The 22,397-nt window shown below is 49.2% G+C and overlaps 1 protein-coding gene across 2 annotated transcripts in view; it reads right to left on the reverse strand.

Annotated features, from left to right (window-relative positions):
• Grip2 (glutamate receptor interacting protein 2) overlaps positions 1 to 11,563 on the reverse strand; it is an 82,292-nt gene extending 70,729 nt beyond the window's left edge. For both annotated transcript variants that reach the window (XM_031382594.1, XM_031382596.1), the window contains exon 1: positions 11,323 to 11,563. In XM_031382594.1, coding sequence (XP_031238454.1) covers positions 11,323 to 11,377 — 55 coding nt within the window. In that variant the 5' untranslated portion in view covers positions 11,378 to 11,563. The remainder of the gene's footprint in view (positions 1 to 11,322) is intronic.
• Between the last annotated feature and the right edge of the window lie 10,834 nt (positions 11,564 to 22,397).

Below are 22,397 nucleotides of genomic sequence, written 5' to 3' on the forward strand. Positions count from 1 at the left end.
CTCCCAGGTGCTGGGATTAAAGGCGTGTGCCACCACTGCCTGGCTAAACATTTAATTGGAGTGGCTTACAGTTTCTGAGGTTTAGTCCATTATTTTTTATATTTATTTATTATTATATGTAAGTACACTGTAGCTGTCTTTTAGACACACCAGAAGACGGTGTCAGATCTCATTACAGATGGTTGTGAGCCACCATGTGGTTGCTAGGATTTTAACTCAGGACCTCTGGAAGAGCAGTCAGTGCTCTTACCCCCTGAGCCATCTCACCAGCCCCAAGAATTATTTATTTTATGTATATGAGTACACTATAGCTGTCTTCAGACACACCAGAAGATTGGTGTCAGATACCATTACAGGTGGTTGTGAGCCACCATGTGGTTGCTGGGAATTGAACTCAAGACCTCTGGAAGAGCAGTCTGTGCTCTTAACCGCTGAACCATCTCTCCAGCCCTCTGAGGTGAGTCTTAATGTGCTGTCCTCAGGCATGGTCTCCCTGAGCCCCTGCGCATCACTGGAGGAAGGCAGCCTCAGCCTGGCCCAGCCTCACAGTGAAATACTGCTGCCCCTGCCACCTGACATCCAAGACTTCACCAATCCCGAGCAGCTACTCTGTACTCCTGATATCAATCTGGTGTCCAGCCTTCTGCACCGAAGGCAGGGTGTAAATCTCAGGCTGCAGGGTCTCCGGCAGGGAGGCATCATGGGAGAATTCATTTCTCATCCTGGAATAAATCACCTCCCCGGACAGGAAGGGGGAAGCAGTTGTTCATTTGGTTGAAGAGTGGCTGTTTGGATGGCTCTCTGCCTGATGGGATTCCCCAGCTCTCAGGGCTGGGAGGAATCCAGCAGGAAGGCTGGAGTCTTCCATGCCAGCCCATCTCATTTCCTGCATCGCCCCCAGCTCCTCTCTGGGGCTGAGGTCTCCATCCTGCTGTGTGACAAGCCAAAGGGGATCCAAAGTCACTGGCTAACCAGGGACACTGAACAGCAGAAGAGTCCTCTTCCTACTAAATAAGTCGCTCTTAGGAGGGCAGGATAACCTAATGGAGCATCACTGGGTATATCAGCTACCCTCCAGGGCAGGCCCCATGCCCAGGAGCAGTTGGCCAACACAGAACAGGCTCCATGTTCTTCTTGTGCTCTTTATGAGTTGTTGTGTTTTGTTCTGCTATTTTTTTTTTTTTGCCTTATTTGATTTTTTTTTTTAGTTTGTTTTGATTTTCATTTTTTTGCTGGTTGGTTGGGTGGGTGGGTAGGGAGGAGGGATGGATCTAGAAGAAGCTGGTGGAAGGGAAAGAATACGATCAAAATATAGTGTATGAAGACAATTTTTAAATAAGAATGCTATAGCAGGGGCAGGGCAAGGTTGAATAGCATTTAGAGAGCTGTGTAGCACTGGGTGCTGGCAGTTCTGTTTAAGCTGCGGTAGGGTGCAATGGGCCTCCCTGTGCCAGTCTCAAAGGTGCCCTCACTCAACCATGGGCTTTGTTTATTTGTTTTGAGACAGGGTCTCTCTATGTAGCCCTGGTCATCCTGGAACTCCCTATGTAGAGGAGGCTGGCCTCCAACTCACAGAGTCCCTGTCTCAGTGCTGGGATTAAAGGCATGCACTACCCAACCCCAAAGGCACACGCTCATGTTTTAGCCAGTCTCTGTACACAGTAGATTTCACAGCAGGATGGAGAAGCAAGGGCTGGCATGGCAGCCCTGGTAGGAGAAGGGGGAATGACAGTACTAACAGTGACTCACTGAGGTAAAGACACTTCTGAGAAGACAAGCTAGAAATGGCTAACCGTGCCTCCCCCGCAGAGGAGAGGTGAGGACAGGGTCTGGAGCAAAGTATTTTATCAGAGCAGCTGGGCAAGTATCTAAGACACATTGAAACAGACCTCATCCCACTCCCCCTGTGCGAGAAGGAAGGAGGATCAAAGGATGTCAGCATTTCTAGATTAGCAAGTGTCCAATCCCTGCCAACACAGTTCTGCTGGCTGTAATGTCAATGCCCCAGGGTCTCACCAACATTGGGCGCTATGAATATTTGCATCTCTTCTTTGTTGTTTTGTTTTGTTTTGAGACAAGGTTTCCCTGTGTAGCCCTGGTTGTCCTAGAACTCACTCTGTAGACCAGACTGGCCTTGAAATCAGAGATCTGCCTGCCTCTGCCTCCCAAGTGTTGAGATCAAAGGCATGTGCTGCCACTGCCGCCTTCACCTAGCTTTACATTTTCTCTTAAAACCAATGTTGTGCTGGGGCTATTAAGATGATCCAGTGTGTAAAAATCTTTACCAACCAACAATGAAAGCCAGATGACCCATGTTCTTCTCCCAGAACCCATGCAAATGCAGAAGACAAGAACTGACTTTCCAAAGTTGGACTCTGGCCTTACCTAAGCTTTGGCAAGGTGTACTTACATACACACAAAAATAAATAAAACATTACATACACACAAAAATAAATAAAACATTAAACTTGATATTATGGGACTGGAGTCAGCTCAGTAGTTAAGAACAATGGCTGTACTTGCAGGGGACCCAAGTTCATTACCCTTGCTCATATGATGGTTCACTGACTGTTAACTACAGTTCAGGGGATCTCACGCCCTCTTCTAGTTTATGAGGGCACTGCATGCACATGGTGCACAGACATACCTACAGGTAGAACACACATACACATAAATAAAATCTTTTGAAAAATAAATCTTTAAGACAATTGAAATATTGGCCAAGCAGTGATGTCATGCGCCTTTAATCTCAATACTTGGGAGGCAAAGACAGGTAGATCTCTGATTTGAAGGTCAGCCTGGTCTACAGAGTGAGTTCCAGGATAGCTAGGGTTACAGGCAAGCACCTCCCCACCACCACCCACACACATGCACACACACACACACACACACACACACACATACACACACTCTTAAAAGAAAGAAGAGGGAGAGAAAGAAAGAAAGAAAGAAAGAAAGAAAGAAAGAAAAGAAGGAAGGAAGGAAGAAAGAAAGAAAGAAAGAAAAGAAGGAAGGAAGAAAGAAAGAAAGAAAGAAAAGAAGGAAGGAAGAAAGAAAGAAACTGAGCTATTGTTGGTATGAGTGTCCCCAATGCTACCATAATATTTTCTAAAGATGATGCGGCGGCCATCTTTCATCTCGCTCTCCTCACTCAGATGTTACCACTGCCTAGATTTCTTGTCTCTTTTCACTGACTGGAGGGATCTTTCTACACTCAGAATATCCTCTGCCAGTGCCACATGCCATGAACTCTTCCTCCCATCCGGGGCTCAGCCTGAACCTTGTGGGTGGTTTCTTTTACCATATACACCCTTTTTTTTACTTTTTTGGTCCCATTTTTTTTCTGGTCTGTTTACCTTGTAAAATTGGCCCTTGGAGTTTCTATTTCCTTAACTGATAAATAGTTGACAGCTCACTCTGTCAGAACTGTGGTAAGGGGTAGAAAGATAAAATAAGACCCTATAATTTCCACTCTTAATGTGGTCCTTTAGTGTTCCCCTTAAGTCTGCTTGGCCCCAGCCCTCCAGCAGCCGGTGGAAGCTTCCAGACGATGCCACCCTCCCACCTGAAAACTCAAGTGTCTGAGAAAGAGTGTAGTCCAAATTCCTTAGTGTGCTATGGGCTGAACTGGTGAGAGGTGGCTGTTTGGGCTTGGTGTGGAGTATGGCAACATGCCTCCCACGGACAGCAGAAGTGGGAGGCTCAGGGCTGCCATGTCTTTGAAGGAAAGCTCTGTGAAATCTCTCCTGCCATTTAAGTTAACAACTGATATCTCCACCCACAGAGAGTCAAACAAACCCTGCCTTTTAGCCAGGCGCCATTTTTGCTCTTCTGGCCTGGTGAATCGCCCTCCATTTACAGTGTCCAGCCAGAGGCAGGACTCACTGTCCTGGGATCAAGCTCTACAGGCCACAATCTTGGGAAGAGGAGCCAATCCCCAACCTAGGACAGGCTCTCGAGGGCAAGGTGTGGACATCCAAGGGACACCTTGGGGAAGGTCGTGGGGTACAAAACAAACCCTGGGCCCACAGCCTGGGTTCAGGCCCAGACCTGCTCTTCACTGTCTGCACCCTTGGAAGCCATTCAGCCTTTCTGCCTCAGTTTCCTTGTCTGAAAAATAGGATTAAACATAGTGCCTACCTCAGCCAGGCACTCTGCGGCCTGTTCGTAACCTCAGCACTTAAAAGGCTGAGACAGGAGAATTGAGAGTTCAAGGCCAGACATATTAAACGGACGCCTGAGTGGTAGTGCACTTGCTTGCCTTATGCAAAGCCCAGCGCTGCCAAAAAAGCCAAAAACAAGTACTTACTTCATAGGGCTGCCATGAAAACTAATAGTTAACTGGAAAGCAGGCAGAGCATGAACCGCAGCACACTGGGGAGCCATTGGCGCGGAGGAGCCTTCTCTCAGGCTCTCCAGCTCCAGTGTCACGGGAGAGCTCTGCCCCTTCCCACCCACATCCCTGTCAGGGTATGGGCTCTTCTCTAAGAAATGAACAGACTGTCTTCCAAAGTAGCCACTCTTGCTTTCCCAGCAGCGGGCAGGTAGCAGCATTCTCTGTTGTCGGTCTCAGTGTGACATTCTGGCAGAGGTACAGCAGTGCGGGGTATGTTTACTTGCCATCCCCCAGTGACAGTGACGTTCAGCATCTCCTCATGTGCTACTAGTTTTTTAAAAAGTGAGACTTGCTTTCCCTAATTGCTGGTATTCCCTCTTTTGCTTTATCTCATAGTGTCCACATGTCATCTCCCCTGGGAGAGTTCTCTTATCATTTTTCCCAAGGAGGAAATGGAGTCCCAGATGGGCTAAACAAGTAGCCATAGGTACTGTCTGACTCAAGGCATTTAATTTTTTTAAAAAAACTTCTTTCAAATATTTTATCCTTTTATTTTTTTAAAATAAAAGGGGTTTCTGTCTGAGATTATTTTAATTATGTTTTTTAAAATTATATAGTGCTAGAGAGATGATGGCTCAGCAGATAAGAGCACTGGCTGCTCTTTCAGAGGTCCTGAGTTTGATTGCCACAACCTGTATCAGGCGGCTTACAACTAAGTGCCTGTAACTCCAGCTTCAAGGTGACCCCAGGTGCCCTCCATGGGCACCAGCATTCATGTACACCCACATATAGTTTTTTTAAAATTAATTATAAGTTGTAAAAATGGTAGGGCATGATTTTATCCTGTTCCAATATAGAAGCATACATTGATTGGCCTCTGGCCCCCAAGCATGGCCCTGGGGCACAGGAGGACATTTGGTCCTACTCTGCTCTCCCTAACTAGGCTCTGACTTCGTTTCTCTGCTACTATCTCACAAGAATCCCATCTCTCTCCCACCTTCATCTCTTTAGCTCCTCCCAACTTCTCTGCCTGGATACTGTTCATGCTCCCACTTTACAGAGAAGACAAGTGAGGCTCACAAAGCAAAGTTATCAAGTATAGTCACACAGTTTAGGAACAATTGCTGGTACTGGTATCCATGTGATAGTCTGGAATAGAAGTGGGAGCAAGACTGGGTTGGCAAGTGCTGCACCCTGACTGGGAAGAGAGTCTTCAGCTTAACAGGGATGCCCTGGCAACCCTCTGCCTCAGACCAGGTGATCTCTCTTCCCCAAGCTTCAACTGAACTCCCTGTGGGCATCCTCACAGGAAGGATGTGAAAAAGGGACCCCAGGGCCTGGCTCACAGCAGGTGCTCACTGCAGGTGGCTCCTCTATCTTCCCTCTTATGTGTTGTTGTGCATAGGTCAAGGAAGTGACCACAGAACAGTGGAAGGTCAATCTGGTCCAACAGAGGTGACAAAGAGTGAAGAAGCCCTGAGCAACCTTCCTTCACTCCTCTTGTCTTGCCTCTTGAGTAAGTCCTGGGGCACCAGGGCTGATGTTTATATAGTGGAAGCCCCCAGATTTGCTGTTCAAACGGCTGAGAGGATGACATGGGAAGTGAGGAGCTGGGGACAAGGCAGAGGACAGAAGGTCTCATTGTGCTATACAACCATGGCTGGTCTGGAGCCATGTCAATATGTAGACCAGTCTGGCTTCAAAATCACAGAGATCCATCTGCTTGTTTCTGCCTCTCAAGCGCTGGGATCAAAAGCTGGCTGTAGAGGTAGGATATTTTTATTATTGTTCTCTCTAAAATTAAAGGAAGAGGCTGAGAAGTGTTGTTATGGGCATGTGAAAACTTCAGCTTAGAACAGAGAAGCCGGGAGCAGGGGGGACTTGGATGTCTCCCTCCCTGGTTGTATCTCCTGCCACTCTGAAGTGTGCATGGGGAGAAAGGATGGAGAGGGCTAACCTTCTGTGGCCTTAGAGCCAATTTCTGTTTTGTTTTCTTTTGTTTGTTTGTTGTTTAAATGATTACCCACTCCCACCCCCAACTGCTATGGAAAGGTGGCCCACAGCTTTGTTCCCCTGACACCTTTCTAAGGAGAATGTTCATATCTCTTCAGTCACAATGTACAAGAAAAGGAAATGTTCTAAGGATGGGGAGGGAAGAAAAAGCCCAATCACAGCTTCACATCACCCAGCGGGCCAAGTGGAGGCGGGGCAGCCATTCACTGACATCACCCGCCTCGTCATGGGAAATAACTTCCGCCGTTCAAAGCCTTATTTGCATTTTTGGAGGACCAAGGAGGCATTTAAAATCAGCCTGGGTGTTGACATTCAGTTATTAAAACCAAACAAAAGATCCTTTCCAGAGTCTGGCTAGTTCTTCTAAAATTTATCGGGTCCCCACTACCTGATTTAAAGCCCTGAGCAGATGTTTCACAGCAGGACGTCCATCAGCTCCAGATGCCGCTTTGTTCAAGCTGTGTGCATGGCACGCACTGGCAGCCACACTCAAGCAGAGGGCCTGGGGCTGTGAGCATCCGAGGCTCTCTCCGGCATTTGGCATGCCCACAAGGACCATTTGTAACCCCTGCCTGCGGGTCTGACAGAGAGATGAGCAGCAGAAGTGAGTAGCCAATCACATTCCATCCTATCATCTTTCCCGTTGTCTCCTAGGTAACCGACACAGGGACACATCAGCTGGCTGGGTACCACAGGACACAGGCGTGTGTGTGCACAAGCACTTGCATGCCATCCTAACAGCCTGTAATTCCAGACACTTGGCACGCGTCTGTCAGAACCCTGGACAGCTCCCGGAGCCTCGGCTCCAGGCTCCCACTGCTTTCCAGCATCAGTCCCACTGCTTTCCCGCATCTGCCCTGTACTGTGTCAAGCCTCTGTTTGGGATGTCTCGCCCAGCTGCTATTCACACCACTCGGGATCCTGATTATCTGTGGAGCCATCCCAAGCTTGGGTTAAGTTCTCCTAAGGTTCTCTGGGGCTGGATATCTTGCATTTCAAGATCTGGACTCCTTCAGTCTTACAGCTTGACACTCTGTCTTGTCTCCTTCATTGTCACCAAATCACACAGCCTAACATGTATGACTCCTGCACACCTATCCTTTTCTCGGCACCTGCTGCTCCTGGCCCAAACCACTGCTCCTCTGCTCTAGGCCTGGCTGGGCCTTCTTATCCTTCCGGCAACTGAAGTCACTTTTCTTGACCACCTGCACCATGCCTGAAGAAATCTCCTTCCCTGGTACTTTGCCTTACATTTCCTCCACTCTGAAGCCATCCCTCCTCATTGACTTGTATACTTCTTTATCTGTCCCTTGAGTGTGACCTGTCCCCGCAGGTCTTTGTTCACAGTAGGACTCTCCACACAGAACAGAGCCCTAGACATACTGGCTGCTGCCGCTTCATTCCCCATCTCTGTGGAGAAGGATGGGCATCTTCTGATACCCCGTGACTAACATTCCAAGAGGGTATCAGAGAGTAGGAAGGACCGATAAAGGAGCAGCCCAAATCAGGCCAACCCACAGAAGATGCTGCTGGCAGACAGCTGACCATCTCTGTTGAGTTGCACAGGGCTTCTTCTGGTCTCTCAGTACCATCCTCCAAGCACTGGGTACCTTGGATGCCTGGCAGACTGAAGCAACTTTCCGCTAAAGACCAGTTTTGGTGTTTCTAATGCACAGTCACTGACTGGTATGTGCATGTGTGTGTACGGGGGGGGGGGGGACTTTTCATGAAGCATTCGCTGCAATGAATAGAAGAGAATATGTCACTGTCTATAGGAGCATGAAGGTTGAAGTGAAGGTTCACTAGAGCATATCTCTCTCTGTGTCACTCTCAAACACACACACACACACACACACACACACAGTAAGCATTTAGAAGCAAGTACCACAGAAAGCTCCCCCACAATTGCATGGCCATGTGTTTCCCTCTTCCAAGAAACTGGTCACTACTCCAGGCCCTAAAAATGGTGCTGAGTAGTCCTGTCGCTTGAAGTCAACCTCAGAGTGCAAGACCAGCAGACAGTGACTAAGCAGCCATACCATAGACACTATCCTGTGAAGTCACCTGGGTCATATCAATGAAGACCCTTCCAGAGGCTGTGACACAACACAAACTCCACACCAGGTCCCAAGCCCTCCACTGATCAGTGTACTAGATTATTTCCCCAAATCTAAGATCAGGTCAGCTGTAACAATCAGGAAAGAAGACCTCCTATTGTGTGCTAGTCCCTACACTAGGACAGGACAGCAGGGACTCTTCATGACACCTGCAGGGTGAATGACAAACTAAGGTTGCAAAACAGGGTGGAGAGCTTACCTAGCATGCACGGAGGCCCTGTTCAATGCTTAACACTGACAATGAGAAGGGGTGGGAGATTAGCATGACCAAGGTCCCAAGGTGACACTTAGAGAGGCTGCCATAGCTTCAGCTGTCAACCTGACATAAGCCTGGGGTCACCTGGAAGAGGGAACCTACCTGAAGGAATTGCCTCCATGGGCATACCTGTGAGGAATTTTATTGACTGCTAACATCGGAGGCCCAGCCCACTGAGCAATAACAGCACAGAGCATGTAGGCCTGGACTCTATTTTAAAAACCAACTAAGCAAAAGCCAAGGAACGAGCCCAGAAAGAAGCAGCATCTTCTTCATGGTCTCTACCAGCTCCTGCCCCTAGATTCCTGCCCTGAGTCCCTGCCCCCAGATTCCTGCCCTGAATCCCTGCCCCCAAATTCCTGCCCTGAATCCCTGCCCCCAAATTCCTGCCCTGAGTCCCTGCCCCCAAATTCCTGCCCTGAGTCCCTGCCCTGAGTCCCTGACCCCAGATTCCTGCCCTGAGTTCCTGCCCTGAATCCCTGTCCCCAGATTCCTGCCCTGAATCCCTGCCCCCAAATTCCTGCCCTGAATCCCTGCCCCCAAATTCCTGCCCTGAGTCCCTGCTCCCAGATTCCTGCCCTGGGTCCCTCCCCCCAGATTCCTGCCCTCAGATTCCTGCCCTGAGTCCCTGCCCTGGCTTCCCTCTATAATGGACTGTAACCTATAAGCCAAATAGACTCTCCCCCGCAGCCCCAGTTGCTTTTGGTTATGACGTTTATCACAGTGATAGATAAGCAAACTAGGACAGAGGTATTAGACAGACTTTAGTCTGGTCCCAAAGGCCTTACATTACCCAGCAAGGCACCCAGAGGAGTCAGTCTTGTTCAAAACATCCCTTTGTCTGAGTAAAGCTCCTCTCTGATAGATTTCAGGAGCACTGTCCCTGTGTCTCTTCTGTCCTCAGCTTAGCTTACCTCCCACCACCCAGTCTTTTGTACAGCGGGACCCACATCTCAGAGCAAACCCATGGGAACCAATTTTCCTGTAGTCCAGAGAAAGCCGGAGATCTTGTCTCTTTAAAATAGTAATTTCCTGTCTCAAGATGGCTGCATCTGCCACCCCCACTGTAGCGGAGGTCAAGGATCAACCCCAACTAAGATTTTCCAGGAAAGGCTGAGTGCTGCCTGTCACCAAGGGAATGAATGGCCTTTGTCCAACAGAAAGCACCCATGACAGGCAAAGCTCTCACAGGGGTCTGTGGCCCCATCCCTCACTGGTGTCACTGACCTCATATGCACTCCATATTTAGGGGATACATGCCACACTTGCTTCCACACATACCCTGCATTCTGCATCGCAAGGTGCTCTGGGTATACTTGTCAAGTGACCCATGCCACAGGCGCGCACGCATGTGTGTGTGTGTGTGTGTGTGTGTGTGTGTGTGTAGCACTTTCCCTACAGGACATTACAGCTCCCAACTTCAAAGCTGGCTCTCGTTTATGTGTCTGGTCAGGACTAAGGCCTCAGAAAAGACCTAGCCAAAAGACTTAGCTGTTTCCAGAAAGTCCATATCTGTCTAAGGGGTGGAGAGTGATGCGCACCTGCCTGAGCTAAATTCCTTAATTTGCTGGCTCCCTGAGAACATTTCATACCCCCAGCTGACTGCCCTACTCAGTGCCTCCTTCTTCGCCTCAGACAAGAAACTTTCCCCCTCCGTGTCCCCGAGGTGCCCAGATCGGCCGTTCAGCTTCTGAGTGCCTAGGCCCTTAAGCATCATAGGCACCAATTCAGGCTTGATGGATTATGGGGGTCTAAGCAGAACAGATGGGCAAGACTAGTTTCACAAGCCCACGGCTCCTCAGAGCAAGCTTAGAAAATAGAGACTGGAAATTTCAACTTGGGGGCTAAAAGACACCTAAAGCTTTTGGGTCTTATAGATTTAAGTTCGCATCCCAACTATCCCCGCTTCCGGGCTGTGTGACCTTGGGAACCGGGCTTCACCTCTCTGAGGCCATTCTCACCTGTAAAGTGGAAAGAATCACAGCGCCCCCGAGAGGTGGTTGTGAAGGTTAAAGGCAGGGGCAGGTGTGAGGCAGTGCTCGTGCCACCCAGTGTCGCCCTCAAACGTGAGCTATGGAATGGGGGATGGCAGCTGCCTTTTGCCTCACCTGGTCCGGGACTCGCGGCCCTAGCAATTCCTAATTAGCACCAAACCCAAACTTTGCTTCGCGGTGACAGCCCGGCGCAAATCCTCCCACTGCCGCTTCACCCTCATCCTCTACCCTGCGGGTGGTGAAGACAACAGGTAAGGGGAGGGGCAGCCCGGAGGTGCGGCGTCGCAGCGCTGCGGCAGGGGAAACCCGGCAGGGACCCTCGTCAGCGCCCAGTCTCTTTATAACTTGGGTAGCAGCGGGCTCCGGATGCGTGCAGTGCCGCAGGCCCAGAGTGCGCAGGAAAGTTGGGCGCAGAGCTCTGTCGGATCGGGGTCCCTGCGCTCCCGGCCCCGCGGACGGCGCGGAGGAGGAGGCACGTGGCTGCTAATGGCCCGGCTCCTCTGCGGCTGTGCGCACCGCGGTCCTGTCGAGCTCTGAGCCAAGTGTGCGTCCCGCGGTGACCCTCCGGCCCCAGGGACACCCGGCCCCTCCGCGCCCGCGTCCTACCTTCGTCCGGCAGCCGCTGCAAGCAGAGCGCGAGGTTCCTGCGCCAGCCCCGCATCCCCGCAGCCGCCGGGCGGCCCCACCCGGCCTCGCCCCCGCCGGGCCGGGCGCAGCGCAGGGCTCCGGAGGCCGCGGGCCCAGCGCACGGGGCATGAGCGGCCGGCTCGGTAGATGCCGCCGGCTCCGCTCCGGCTTCCGCGCCCGCCCGCGGCTGAGCAGCGGCTCCCCGAGAGCGCGCGCTTTCCCGGCGGGGGCGGGGCGGGGCGGCGCGGGAGCCCGGCGGGAGGGGCGCCCGGAGGAGGAGGGCCTCGCACCCGCAACCTGCCAGCGCGGCCTCCCGCCCCAGCGCTCTGCACTCAAGGATTCATGAATGAACGACTGCGTGGGGGAATGTATGCATACGTGCATGGATGAGTGAGTGAATGAATGAATGAATAAATGAATGAATGAATGAATGAGTCAGTAAGTAAAGGAATGAATATATGAATGTAAGGATGAATAAATGATTTCATAATGAATAAATGCATGAGAGGGTAAACAAATGAATGCATGGACGAATAAATGAATGCATGCATGGGAAATGAATGGGTTAGTAAGAAATGAACAAATGCATGGGTGAATGAATGAATCTATGACTAGACGGGTGAACAAATGAATGAGTGGGTAATAGACTGAAGAGGTGTGAATAAGTGACTAACTGAATAAATGAATGAGGTCATACAATAATCAATAAGGAAATTAATGAAGGGAATAGGTGACTGTTAAATGAACCAGTGTCCTCCAGCTTTACCTGTGATAAGCAAAAGGCATCCAGGACCCTGCCCTGAGGCCTTGGCTCCTTCCTGCTCTAGAGGGAGGCCTGAGGCTTCGCTTGTAGGTGAAACCAGAGAGGCTCAGGAAGGCTTATCTGAAGATGACTATCTGAAGATCTCCAGGTTGCGGTGGGGGGAGTGGGAGGATGTCTGCTGGGTTGTCTCTGTACCTAGAACGGTTCCACTCCACCGGGCTGGCAGCCGTTGGGCTCAGCCAATCTCAGCTCTGAGGAACAGCTTAGAACAGCCAGGTGTGGAGAGGAAGGGTACCAGAAGGTCTCTGGTCGAGTGCTGGGAAGGTGCACAGCCTCTGCCTGGAGCCTAGGTCTGTCAGAGCTTAACTACTTCTGTGGGGAAGTCACTACTAATCTCTCTGAGCCTCCCTCCCTCTCTGAAGCTACAAATCTGAGAACACCATGATGTCCCAGCAGGTCAAGGCAGGCTGGAGCCAGGAGCTTGTGTTCTAGAAGGGAATGTCATGGCAGAATTGGGAGCCTGATCTATCAACCCGTCCATCTAAACTCTGGCCTTCAGAAGGAGGCCCAGTGAGAGAAGGGTATGACTTCAGATCCTCACCTGTTTGTTCTGTAAGGTTGCTGTAGTCGGCCCCATTTAACAAATGAAGATACTGGGGTTTAGAAAGGTTAAGCACAGTGCCCAATGCCACACAGCCAGGAGCTAGCAGAACTGACATTTAAATCTGGGTCTGCCCAGCTGCAAGGCACCCCAGTCAGCACTACCCACGAAGCCTGACATAGACGCTTGTCACTTATTTGTGCTCCTAACAACCCTTGATGGATCCCATCACAGCCTGCTGTTCATTCCGAACCATTAATCACTCCACTCAGCAGGACTGAGGTAGGGAGCCAGGGAGGGGCAGATCAGCCAGACTCAAGTTTGCAAAGTGAATTGCAGAACGAGGCCTAGTGGCTGTGTATCTCATGGGAGAGTGGGTATCCCTGGGGAGCTGTGCACCCAACAAAGGACTGAGTCTCCATGCAGTAGGACTGCAGATTTCTCCCATCTGTGCCCAGACCATTGGTCTCTATGTCTAGAAAGCTAAAGTTGCAAGGAGGGTGGGGTAGATTTGCTGAGGGGGAGATCCTCATGCTCAGAAGAGGCCAATGAGGCACACTCAGGGTGCTGCACAGGAGACAGTGGCAGGGGGTAGGGACAGCCTGGGTGGGAAGGGTCTTCCATGACCTATTGCTGCAGAACAGGCCATTGGCTATCATGTAATATAACCATTTCACCATGACTGTGGATTCTGTAAGTAGGAATTTGAGCAAAAGGGGATATGTAATAATCCTTCAAAGATGCAGAGGATGGGGCAGGGTGCAGGGCGGCTGACAACTGGGGCTGGGATCCCTGGGATATTGCCTTGCTGGTTCCTGGAATCTGCAACTTGAGCTGGCATGGGTCCTCAAAGGTGGGTTGAGTGAAGACTGCCCCTCTCCAGTTTGGGAGATGGGCTAATCAGTTACTCTAAGGCAGCTCAAGTCATCCAACTTATCAAGAGAAGTTTGTTGGTTTTGACTCGTGGGTTCAGAGGTTTCAAGCCATGATCACCCGACCTGGCTGTGTGAGGCCTGTGGTGGCACACTTCTTGGCAGAGCTCTCAAGGCTAGGAAGAGAGTAAAAGGCAGGAAGCCAGACCTGAATTAGCCCCTACGTGAGCATGTTTCTAATGACCTGAAGACCTCTGGACTCCAGCCTTTTGACATCTCTCCACTTCCCATGAGCACCAAGCTGGGGCCCAAGTCTTTAAAATGTGCGTCTTTGGTGTGTCTCTCAGATTCAACTGACAGCAGCGTGTCAATACACAGATGGCCCCTGAGTGAGGATGGTCCGATTCAGGACTTTTTGACTGGATGTAAAAGTGATGCATGGTGCTCTGTAGAAAGAGCAACCATGCTGCTCTTGGCTCTGGGCAGCAGTTCATGGTCAGGTACTCAGCTCTGTCCGTTGCAACCATGAGGGACATGGCCTGATCTCTGCAGCAAGCAGCAGCTGAACTATGATGGGCCACAGGCCAGGTGTGTTCTGGGTGTTCTCAACCTGGGATGCTTTTGGCTTGCAGTGAGTTTCTATGAACAGAACCCTACTGTAACACATGTAGTAATGGGGCTAGGAGAAGTAGCAGCCCAGGACACCCGGTCCTAGGGTTAGGACATAAGTTGTACTCAGAGGAACAGAGATGGAAGGAAAAGTAACGGGGCAATGGGCTGCCTGGCTTCCTAACTGACATGCAGCCACTGGTGACTTTCCAACTAGGCCTCAGTTGTGTCCTTTGTAAAAGAGAAATAAACCCATCCTTGCCTGCAGAGGTTGGCATGACGATTGGATGAGTTTACATGACCAAGGTGTCTGCTGTCTGCCTCACAGAGAAGGCACTATGGAAGTGTGAGGTACTCTGAAGAGCAGTAGCCACGTGGCTGAAGGCTGTTGGGTCAGCTGATCAAAGCTGGTTGTTGCCACCTCACTGGCACTCCAGTGTGTCCGACCCATGCAGCTGGCATGCCTGCCACATGGTGTGCACCCCCATCATACATAGCCACAGCTTCCGAGCAGGTCGGTCCCAGCATGTCCCTGTTAGAAGGCTGGTAAAGACTATAAGACCTGCTGCGGACTGGGACCAGACTCAGCCAAGGTCATTTCCAGAGTCTAGGCACAGACCCTGGGCCCAGACTGGCTTCCCGGGCTCTTTGGCCGGGGTTCCCTGGGAATACAAGGGGAGGAGGCATTGGCTCTGGTGCACTAGAGCTCCAAACACTCACTGACTGCAGTTTGGGGACTCTGCCAGCCTTTGGTAGTGGTGGTGGGGGTAGACAGAATTGGGCTCGGGGATGTGGGGTGGGTAGGGTAGAGGGAGCTGAGACAAAACAACGGAGCAGAGGAAATCACTGTCGTTTGTTATCATTTTTAATGTAATAATGGAACAGGAGGCTTTCCTCATATTTGACATGAAATGACAACTAGCATGTGCATTCAATTTACAACCGTGTACATACTTTGGGGTATGCATCTCCCAAACCATTTTGCCCACCAAAGACCTAGAAGTTCAGAGAACCTTGTGCAGAAGTAATCAGCCCAGCACAGGCCGGCCCTCTGGGTGAGTCTACCTGCAGTCAGCACTAACAGTTGCTCTGCAATTACTGCAGGACCCAGCAGGCTCCCAGCAGCCTTTGTGCTCTCACTGCAGCTCCTGTATGAGGCACCACATGGAGCTGAGTGTGGCCTGGCCTCCCCCTCGTCCCTAGCTGTTCTTCATTCTTCCCTCATGATTGCCACCACACAGTTGGTATTCTACATGCTTCTATGCCCTTTGCCTTCTGCAACATAATCCAGATCTTTCTGTTGCTCTAACTGGGGACAGTGTTGAGCATTGAAAAAGAGCAAAGGCTTTGCAGTTACAGAGCCAGGGCCCAAATCCCACACTGTTGTTTCATACATTCACTATGTGGATGCTTACTGAGCTCCCACTAAGTACAAGCCACTATATTCCATGCTGAAGTATAACAGTGACCGGACCAAAATCTTTGCTCTTGTGAGCTAGCATGCCATCGGATCAGCTCACCTGATACACAAGCCCAGACAAATCACTGCACGTCTCTGAGCTTCAGTTTACCCACCTTGGAAGTAGAGATTATAGCTCCCCTTGACCCAACCTTGCAGCATGGCTCTGACAAATGTAAGGGGCTGGGAACATTTGCAGAGGCATTCCATGTGCCTAGATCTAGAAGGAACCTCATTCGAACCTTGTTTTCTGCAGCTATTGACAAAAACAGATGACAAAGGGTCAGGAGTTCCCAAGGAACAGTGGGGTGTGCAGAGCATGAACTAGCCCCTTGAGGGTAAGGCTTTCTGTACTATCCAGCAAGGATAAAGAAGCCCATAATATTCTGGCATGGAGGGGAAGTTCTCTAGACCCAGAAACTCTGCTTTCCCCTGCCTGCCAGAGAGGCTAGAAGCTGACTCGGCTCCTCCGTTATCACATGGTCACCAGAGGAAATGGATCCCAGGCCCCTAGTAAAAACAGCGGTATCTAGTGGAACAAAGGCTTGGGGCCCATACATTTCAACATTTGAGTCACACAAATTGTATGTGTGTGTGTAAGTGTGTGTGTGTGTGTGTGTGTGTGTGTTCAAATGCACAGGCATGTGACAGTCAGAGGTCAACTTTGAGTATTATTCCCTGAAAGCGGCCCCCCTTGTTTTTGAAACAGTATCTCACTGTGACATGGGGCCTCTGATTAGGTTAAGCTGGCTGGCTGGGAAGCTCCAGTGAGCTGCTTCTTTCTGCCTCGTCAGTTGCAGGAGTTATAAGCAAGCACCACCACTCCCAGCTTTACTACATGGATAACTCAGAATTGAAGTCAGGTCCTTATGCTTGTGCCATGGGCATTTTCCTGACTGAGGCATCTCTCCAGCCCCAAGACTTCTATTCTTGGAACACGATATGGCTGCAGTTATCCAGGTGCAGGGTGGGATGAAGGGAGGAGAACAGAGGGAGCATGGCTAACCTATTCTCAGCACTGGAGTTCAGTCCTCGCCATCACTTGCCCACCTCCCAGTCAGACCACAACCTCAGCCCTTCTCAGTTTCCTAGAGACCTTTTAGGGAGCATGTTCCTAGAGGGCCCCAGGTTCTGATCTTTCAAATGTGGTTTGAATAAGTGTCCCCCAAAGGTCCAGTGTTAACTGTGTGGTTGCAGGCCCATGAGGCTGTGGATGGTGAGGCCTGATGGGTGAAAGTAAGGTCACTGGGATATGTCCTTCAAGGGGATATCAGAACACTGTCCCTTCTTTCTGGTCCACTTCCTCCCAGCCAGCTCCTTGCTCCGTCCCACCATGATAGATCATGTTGTTGTTGCTGTCATCTGGTTTTGAAACATGGTCTCACTGTATAGCCCTGACTGGCCTGGAACTTGTTTTGTAGTCCAGGCTTGCCTTGAATCCACAGAGATTCTCCTGCCTCCGTAGTGTTGCACTTAAAGATGTGCACCACCTACACAGAGAAACCCTATCTTGAAAAACCAAAAAACAAACAAAAAAAATGAAAAAGCTGTGCCCCACCATGCCCATCCCACCATGACGAGCTGTACCACCCAAGCCTACAGCACCAGGGTCAAGGGACTATGAGCTGAGAGCTTCAAAACTGTGAGCCAAAGCAAATGTTTTAAGTCAGTCTCGGTGCCATGCACAGAAGGGACACTGGGCAGTGTCTGGCATGTCATTAGCTTTCAGAGGGGATCTGAAATCACTGGTCTAAGCAATTATTTGTTCCATTTTAGAAGTGACTCCCTCTGTCACCAAAGGAGTTTTAGGACTAGTGGGCTAACCCAGACTTAGAGAGCTCCTTCTTTAAGACAGACCTGCTTCTGACTCTAAGAAAGCGGTTTATGCATATGTGTAGGAAAGGGGCTTCCAGGATCCGGAGAGGAAACTCTTGCTACAGGATATGCCTTTTGCCAGTTGCCTGGTGTGAGCAGTACATGGCAAAATGGAGGAGTCAGATACTATCTGCATAGTTTCATGGGGCTGTAGAGATACAAGCTGATGCCTAAGACCAAAGCCAGCAGAGAAAGAGAAAGGATCCCAGAGAGATTCCCGTATGGATGGACTGTTGCTTCTTCTGAGTGTTTGCCAATTCTGAAGCCTTGCTCTTTGAAAAGGCAGCAGGAATGCCAAGCATGGTGGTGTAAGCCTCTAGTCCCAACCTTGGGGATGATAAGGCAGGAACATTGCACATTTGAGGCCAACCTGAGCTAAACAATAAAAACCTGTCGCAGAAAACTGAGGGTTGGGGAAGTGACTCAATGATACTGCAAGTTCCTACCTTGTAAAAGAGTCTGGGCTTGACTCCACATCTGCCACCCCCTAAGAAAGCAGCAGGGAATGGTCTTTAACCTCACGGCACTTGGGAGACAAAAGTGGAGGACACAGCCCAGTAAGAGCCTGAGGCCGTACCTGTAAGTATTCTAGACTTTCAGTTGGGACCACTAGGTTATGACCCAGGGACTAGGGGGAACTAAGGAAAACCAAAACTGATAGCAGTTGCAGCCCAGACTCTAATCAACTCAATTTTTAATTTTTTAAAATTTATTCTCTGTATATAAGTACACTGTAGCTGCCTTCAGACACACCAGAAGAGGGCTATTACAGATGGTTGTGAGTGACCATGTGGATGCTGGGACTTGAACTCAGGACCTCTGGAAGAGCAGCTAGTGCTCTTAACTACTGAGCCATCTCTCCAGCCCTCAAATGGGTTCAATTTTTAATTAATCAATTTGTGTATGTTTGACAAGGTCTCACTAAGGCAGCCCTAGCTGGCTTGAAATTGCTATGTTGAGCTAGCTGGCCTTGAACTCAAAGATTTCCACTCTCCCTCTGCTGCCCAAGTTCTGGGATCAAAGACGTACAGCACCATGCTTTACTCGATGCAATTTTAAATTCAAATAGAGTGAAATATCCTTGCTGTGTCTACAGCCACAGGAAAGGGAACTGTCCTCTGAAGAAAGGTAATGAGCAGTTTCTTCAGTGTTTCATGCATATCTGACTTTCAATTCAAAAGCAAGTTTTTAGCTACTGTACCACTTAACAGATAAGATGGGAAGGAACAAAACAAAACAAAACAACAAAAAGCAGTAAAAATCGACCAAGGAGCTTAGTGTTGCTACTGTAGACAATCTAGTATTATTACAGTAGACAATATCATCAAGCACAGGCTTGGAAATGACCAAGAACAATGCGTTCTAGAGACTACAACAAATTTCATTGCACACCAGGATCTATTTAAGGACGACAATAACAAAAAAGTAGGCCCTGACATCAAGAACCCGATGCATGAGCTTACAGCTAAACAAACACATCTTCAGAGAGTTAGTGACTTGGAAGGCAGGCTTGTTACCAGATATGCAGAAAACTATTTATGTATAAGGAACTAGTGAAAAACATAGAAATAAAACCTGGGGCCTAAGAAAAACATGCACTATCCATGTAACACTGATATAGTGCGCCACCACTGCCCAGCTAGATGTCAATTTCTAAGCAGGATAAACTGAAGAGAAATCATATTTAAACAAATAAGAAGAATTTGTAAAATCCAAAATCAAAGTAGTCACAAAACTCAAAGCATCGTGGCCTCACCTGTTTATGGAATCTGCAAAATGAGGGTCCCAGACGCAGAGCGTAGAACTGTAGGTACCGTTGGCTGGGACGTTGCGACTGGAGAATCTCAGTGAAAAGAGACAAAATCAGGGGCTGGAGAGATGGCTTGGCGGTTAGGAACGCTGGATGCTCTTGCAGAGGATCTGGGTTCCATTCTCAGGACCCACATGGCAGCTCTCAACCATCTGAAACTCCAGTTCCAGGGGGGATCTGACGCCCTCTCCAAACTTCTCTGGCATTACATGCATGTAGCACATAGCTATACATGCAGGCAAAACACTCATGCACATACATACAAACAAATAAAATTTTTAAAAAAGAGAAAAATTTTGAAACAAATAGAGGAACAAATTTAACAATTCAATTGTACAGCAGAGTGACTATAGATAACAATGTACTGTATATTTGAAAAATCATGTCAAGCATGGTACACACCTTTAATCCCAGAACTCAGGAGGCAGAGGCAGGTTGATGACTGTGAGTTTGAGGTCAGCCTGGTCTACATAGCAAGTTTCAGGCCAGCCAGGGTTACACAGGAAGACTCAAAATATTCAAACATTTTAAATATCTTCTGGGATTCAAACTCATAGTAGCAATGGGAAAAGTTTAAATGAAATTAAAATAATCTAAGACTCTGGAGTTTTTCAAAATAAGAAGTACAAATTTGCACTGGATTCTAATGAATCAAAGGAAGACTGTAGGCTAGGCAGTGGTGGCACATGCCTTTAATCCCAGCACTTGGGAGGCAGAGGCAGGCAGATCTCTGAGTTCAAGGTCAGCCTGGTCTACAGAGTGAGTTCCAGGACAGCCAGGACTATACAAAGAAATCTTGTTTCAAAAACAGGTGATAAGTGTCTCTTGTAGTCAGTCATTATAAAGGAGTTGGTAGGGTGTGGGGAGGGCAAGAGTCTAGGAAAAAACAAACCCCAGCACTCAGGAGGCAGAAGGCAGGTGGATATTGGTGAGTTTGAGACCAGTCTGGTATTCATAGCAAGTTCTGGGACAGCCAGGCCCACACAGTAAGACCTTGTCTCCAAAACAAAACAAAACAACCCCCCCCCAAAAAAACAAAACAAAAAACCTAAAGAAACAAACAACAAACACCATATTGCTTTATTTCTGGAAACCAAATTTTCTTTTGTTTGGGGGGATTCGTCATTGTTTAGCCAAAACAGAAGTTCTTTACAAGACAGTCTGTTAACATGGCTAACAGAGGAAATAGCTGGCTATTGTAGCAAGTAGATCCCCAAGAGCACAATAGCTGGACAGCAACAGAAGTTAGTTTTTACTTACAGTCTAAAATCACCCTCTCTGAGCAGCCACTCAGGGCCCAAACTCTTCCAGGCTGCGGTCACCATTTTAACATACCCATGTATGTTTAGTTGATGGGAGGAGGGGACAGGAGATAGGATTGTGTCGAGAGTGTTTATGGTCCAGGCCTGGAAAAAGGGAACATCGCCTAAAAGATGGATGCTTAAAAATCTCATTGCCTTAGACCAGCTGCTCTTGGGGCCAAGCTTCAGGGACCCCCTGTAAGTGCTTATTAAAGGAGAGTGCTTGGAGTGAAAAGTTCAGCTGGAATCCCTCCTCATCTCAACAGGTCTTTGCAGCAGTTCCCTTCCTGGGCACCCTACTGATGCATGTTTTATGAGTCCCTACTTAGTAGACTGCCTGGTGCCAGGATCTCTTACCTGGGAACTGAATTTACAACAAAGCCATACTTGCTGCCTCCCAACCTCTCCCCTGCACTCCTGTGAGTCAGAGAGCCTACAGTGAAACCTTCTCATGCCCAGAAAGTGTAAGAAGGATTCTGCTTCTACCACACAGGCTCTGATTTCTCTCTTTAGATCCCACAATGCGGTCTGTCACTGACGCTGGGATCTGCACTGTCCTTGGAGCTTCTCTGTCTATCTGTCCATTAATGACTATTCTAATAAACTCCCTCCTCCCAAGCAATCTGCCCTAGTGTCCTCTGACACCCACAACCCCAATCCAAAAGGAGAAACCAAGAGGGAAACAGAATTGAGCCAGGATGAGAGCTCAGAAGAAGTCAGGGCTGAAGAGATCCCTCTTCCATCTCATAGGAGGAGTGTCACTTCCCTGACTTCCTCTAGTCTCCAGTCAAGTGCAGGTGGGAACAGTGGGAAGCCCACACTCCCAAGAGAGGGTCTGGATAGGGCTAAGGCTGCATCCTCTGCAGCAGGAGAGAAAGGCAGTCTCCAGTGAGAAGAATTTGGAACAGGGACTGCAAAGGTGGTGTGCAGGTTTGAATGAGAAATGTCCCCAAAGGGCATTTGAACACTTGGTCCCCAGGTGGTGGTACTGTTTGAGGAATCTTTGGTTAAAAGTGGAGCCTGGTTTCTGGACGTGTGTTACTGGTGTTTGCAAGGGACCACAGGAAAGAAACTGCCCACATGACTGCTCTATGATATGGTTAAGGATTGTATTGTGGTTGTGGGGGAGAGAACAGCCAGAGGCATTTGGAAGAATCCAGAGTAGAGAGAGAAAGGAGTAGACTAAACATGGCCAGAAGGCTGGACATGGGTTGGGCTAGGGAAGTGGGAGAGAGGGAGAGAGTAGTGGAAGTATCAAGACAGGAAGAGATAAAGCATAGAGCACAGTTAAAAGCAGGAATAAAATAAGAGAGTAATGGATAGCAAGATACTTATCTACCTATCTATACCTATATCATCTGTATGGGGGGGTAGTGGGTTATAAAGGGTGAGAGAAGGAACAGGAGCCTGGTGTAGAGGCTTTGAAATGAATTGAAGTACTTGTGAGTAGCGACTGAAGGAGCCTGGAAGCTGTTGTGGACTTTGATATGCAGCCACGGGTCTAGGTCAATGGAAAGCCATAAGTCCCTTCTGACAGAGGCAAAAGAAATGGCTCCTTTTGGCACATGAGAACTGGTTTCAGAAGTTCCTGAGGAATGCAGGCTCTTACCTAATTACCGGGAATCCTCCTACAGTCCAGGTTGAGCTCATTCCTGGATATTTGGACAACCTGACACTTAAGTAGGCTTCGATGTTTCAAACCCCTGTGCCATTCCCAGTGTGTTCGCACTCGCTCTCGCCCTCCCCTCCCCCTCTCTTGATCTT

Source organism: Mastomys coucha, unplaced genomic scaffold (assembly GCF_008632895.1).
Source record: "Mastomys coucha isolate ucsf_1 unplaced genomic scaffold, UCSF_Mcou_1 pScaffold20, whole genome shotgun sequence".
NCBI classification, from domain to species: domain Eukaryota; kingdom Metazoa; phylum Chordata; class Mammalia; order Rodentia; family Muridae; genus Mastomys; species Mastomys coucha.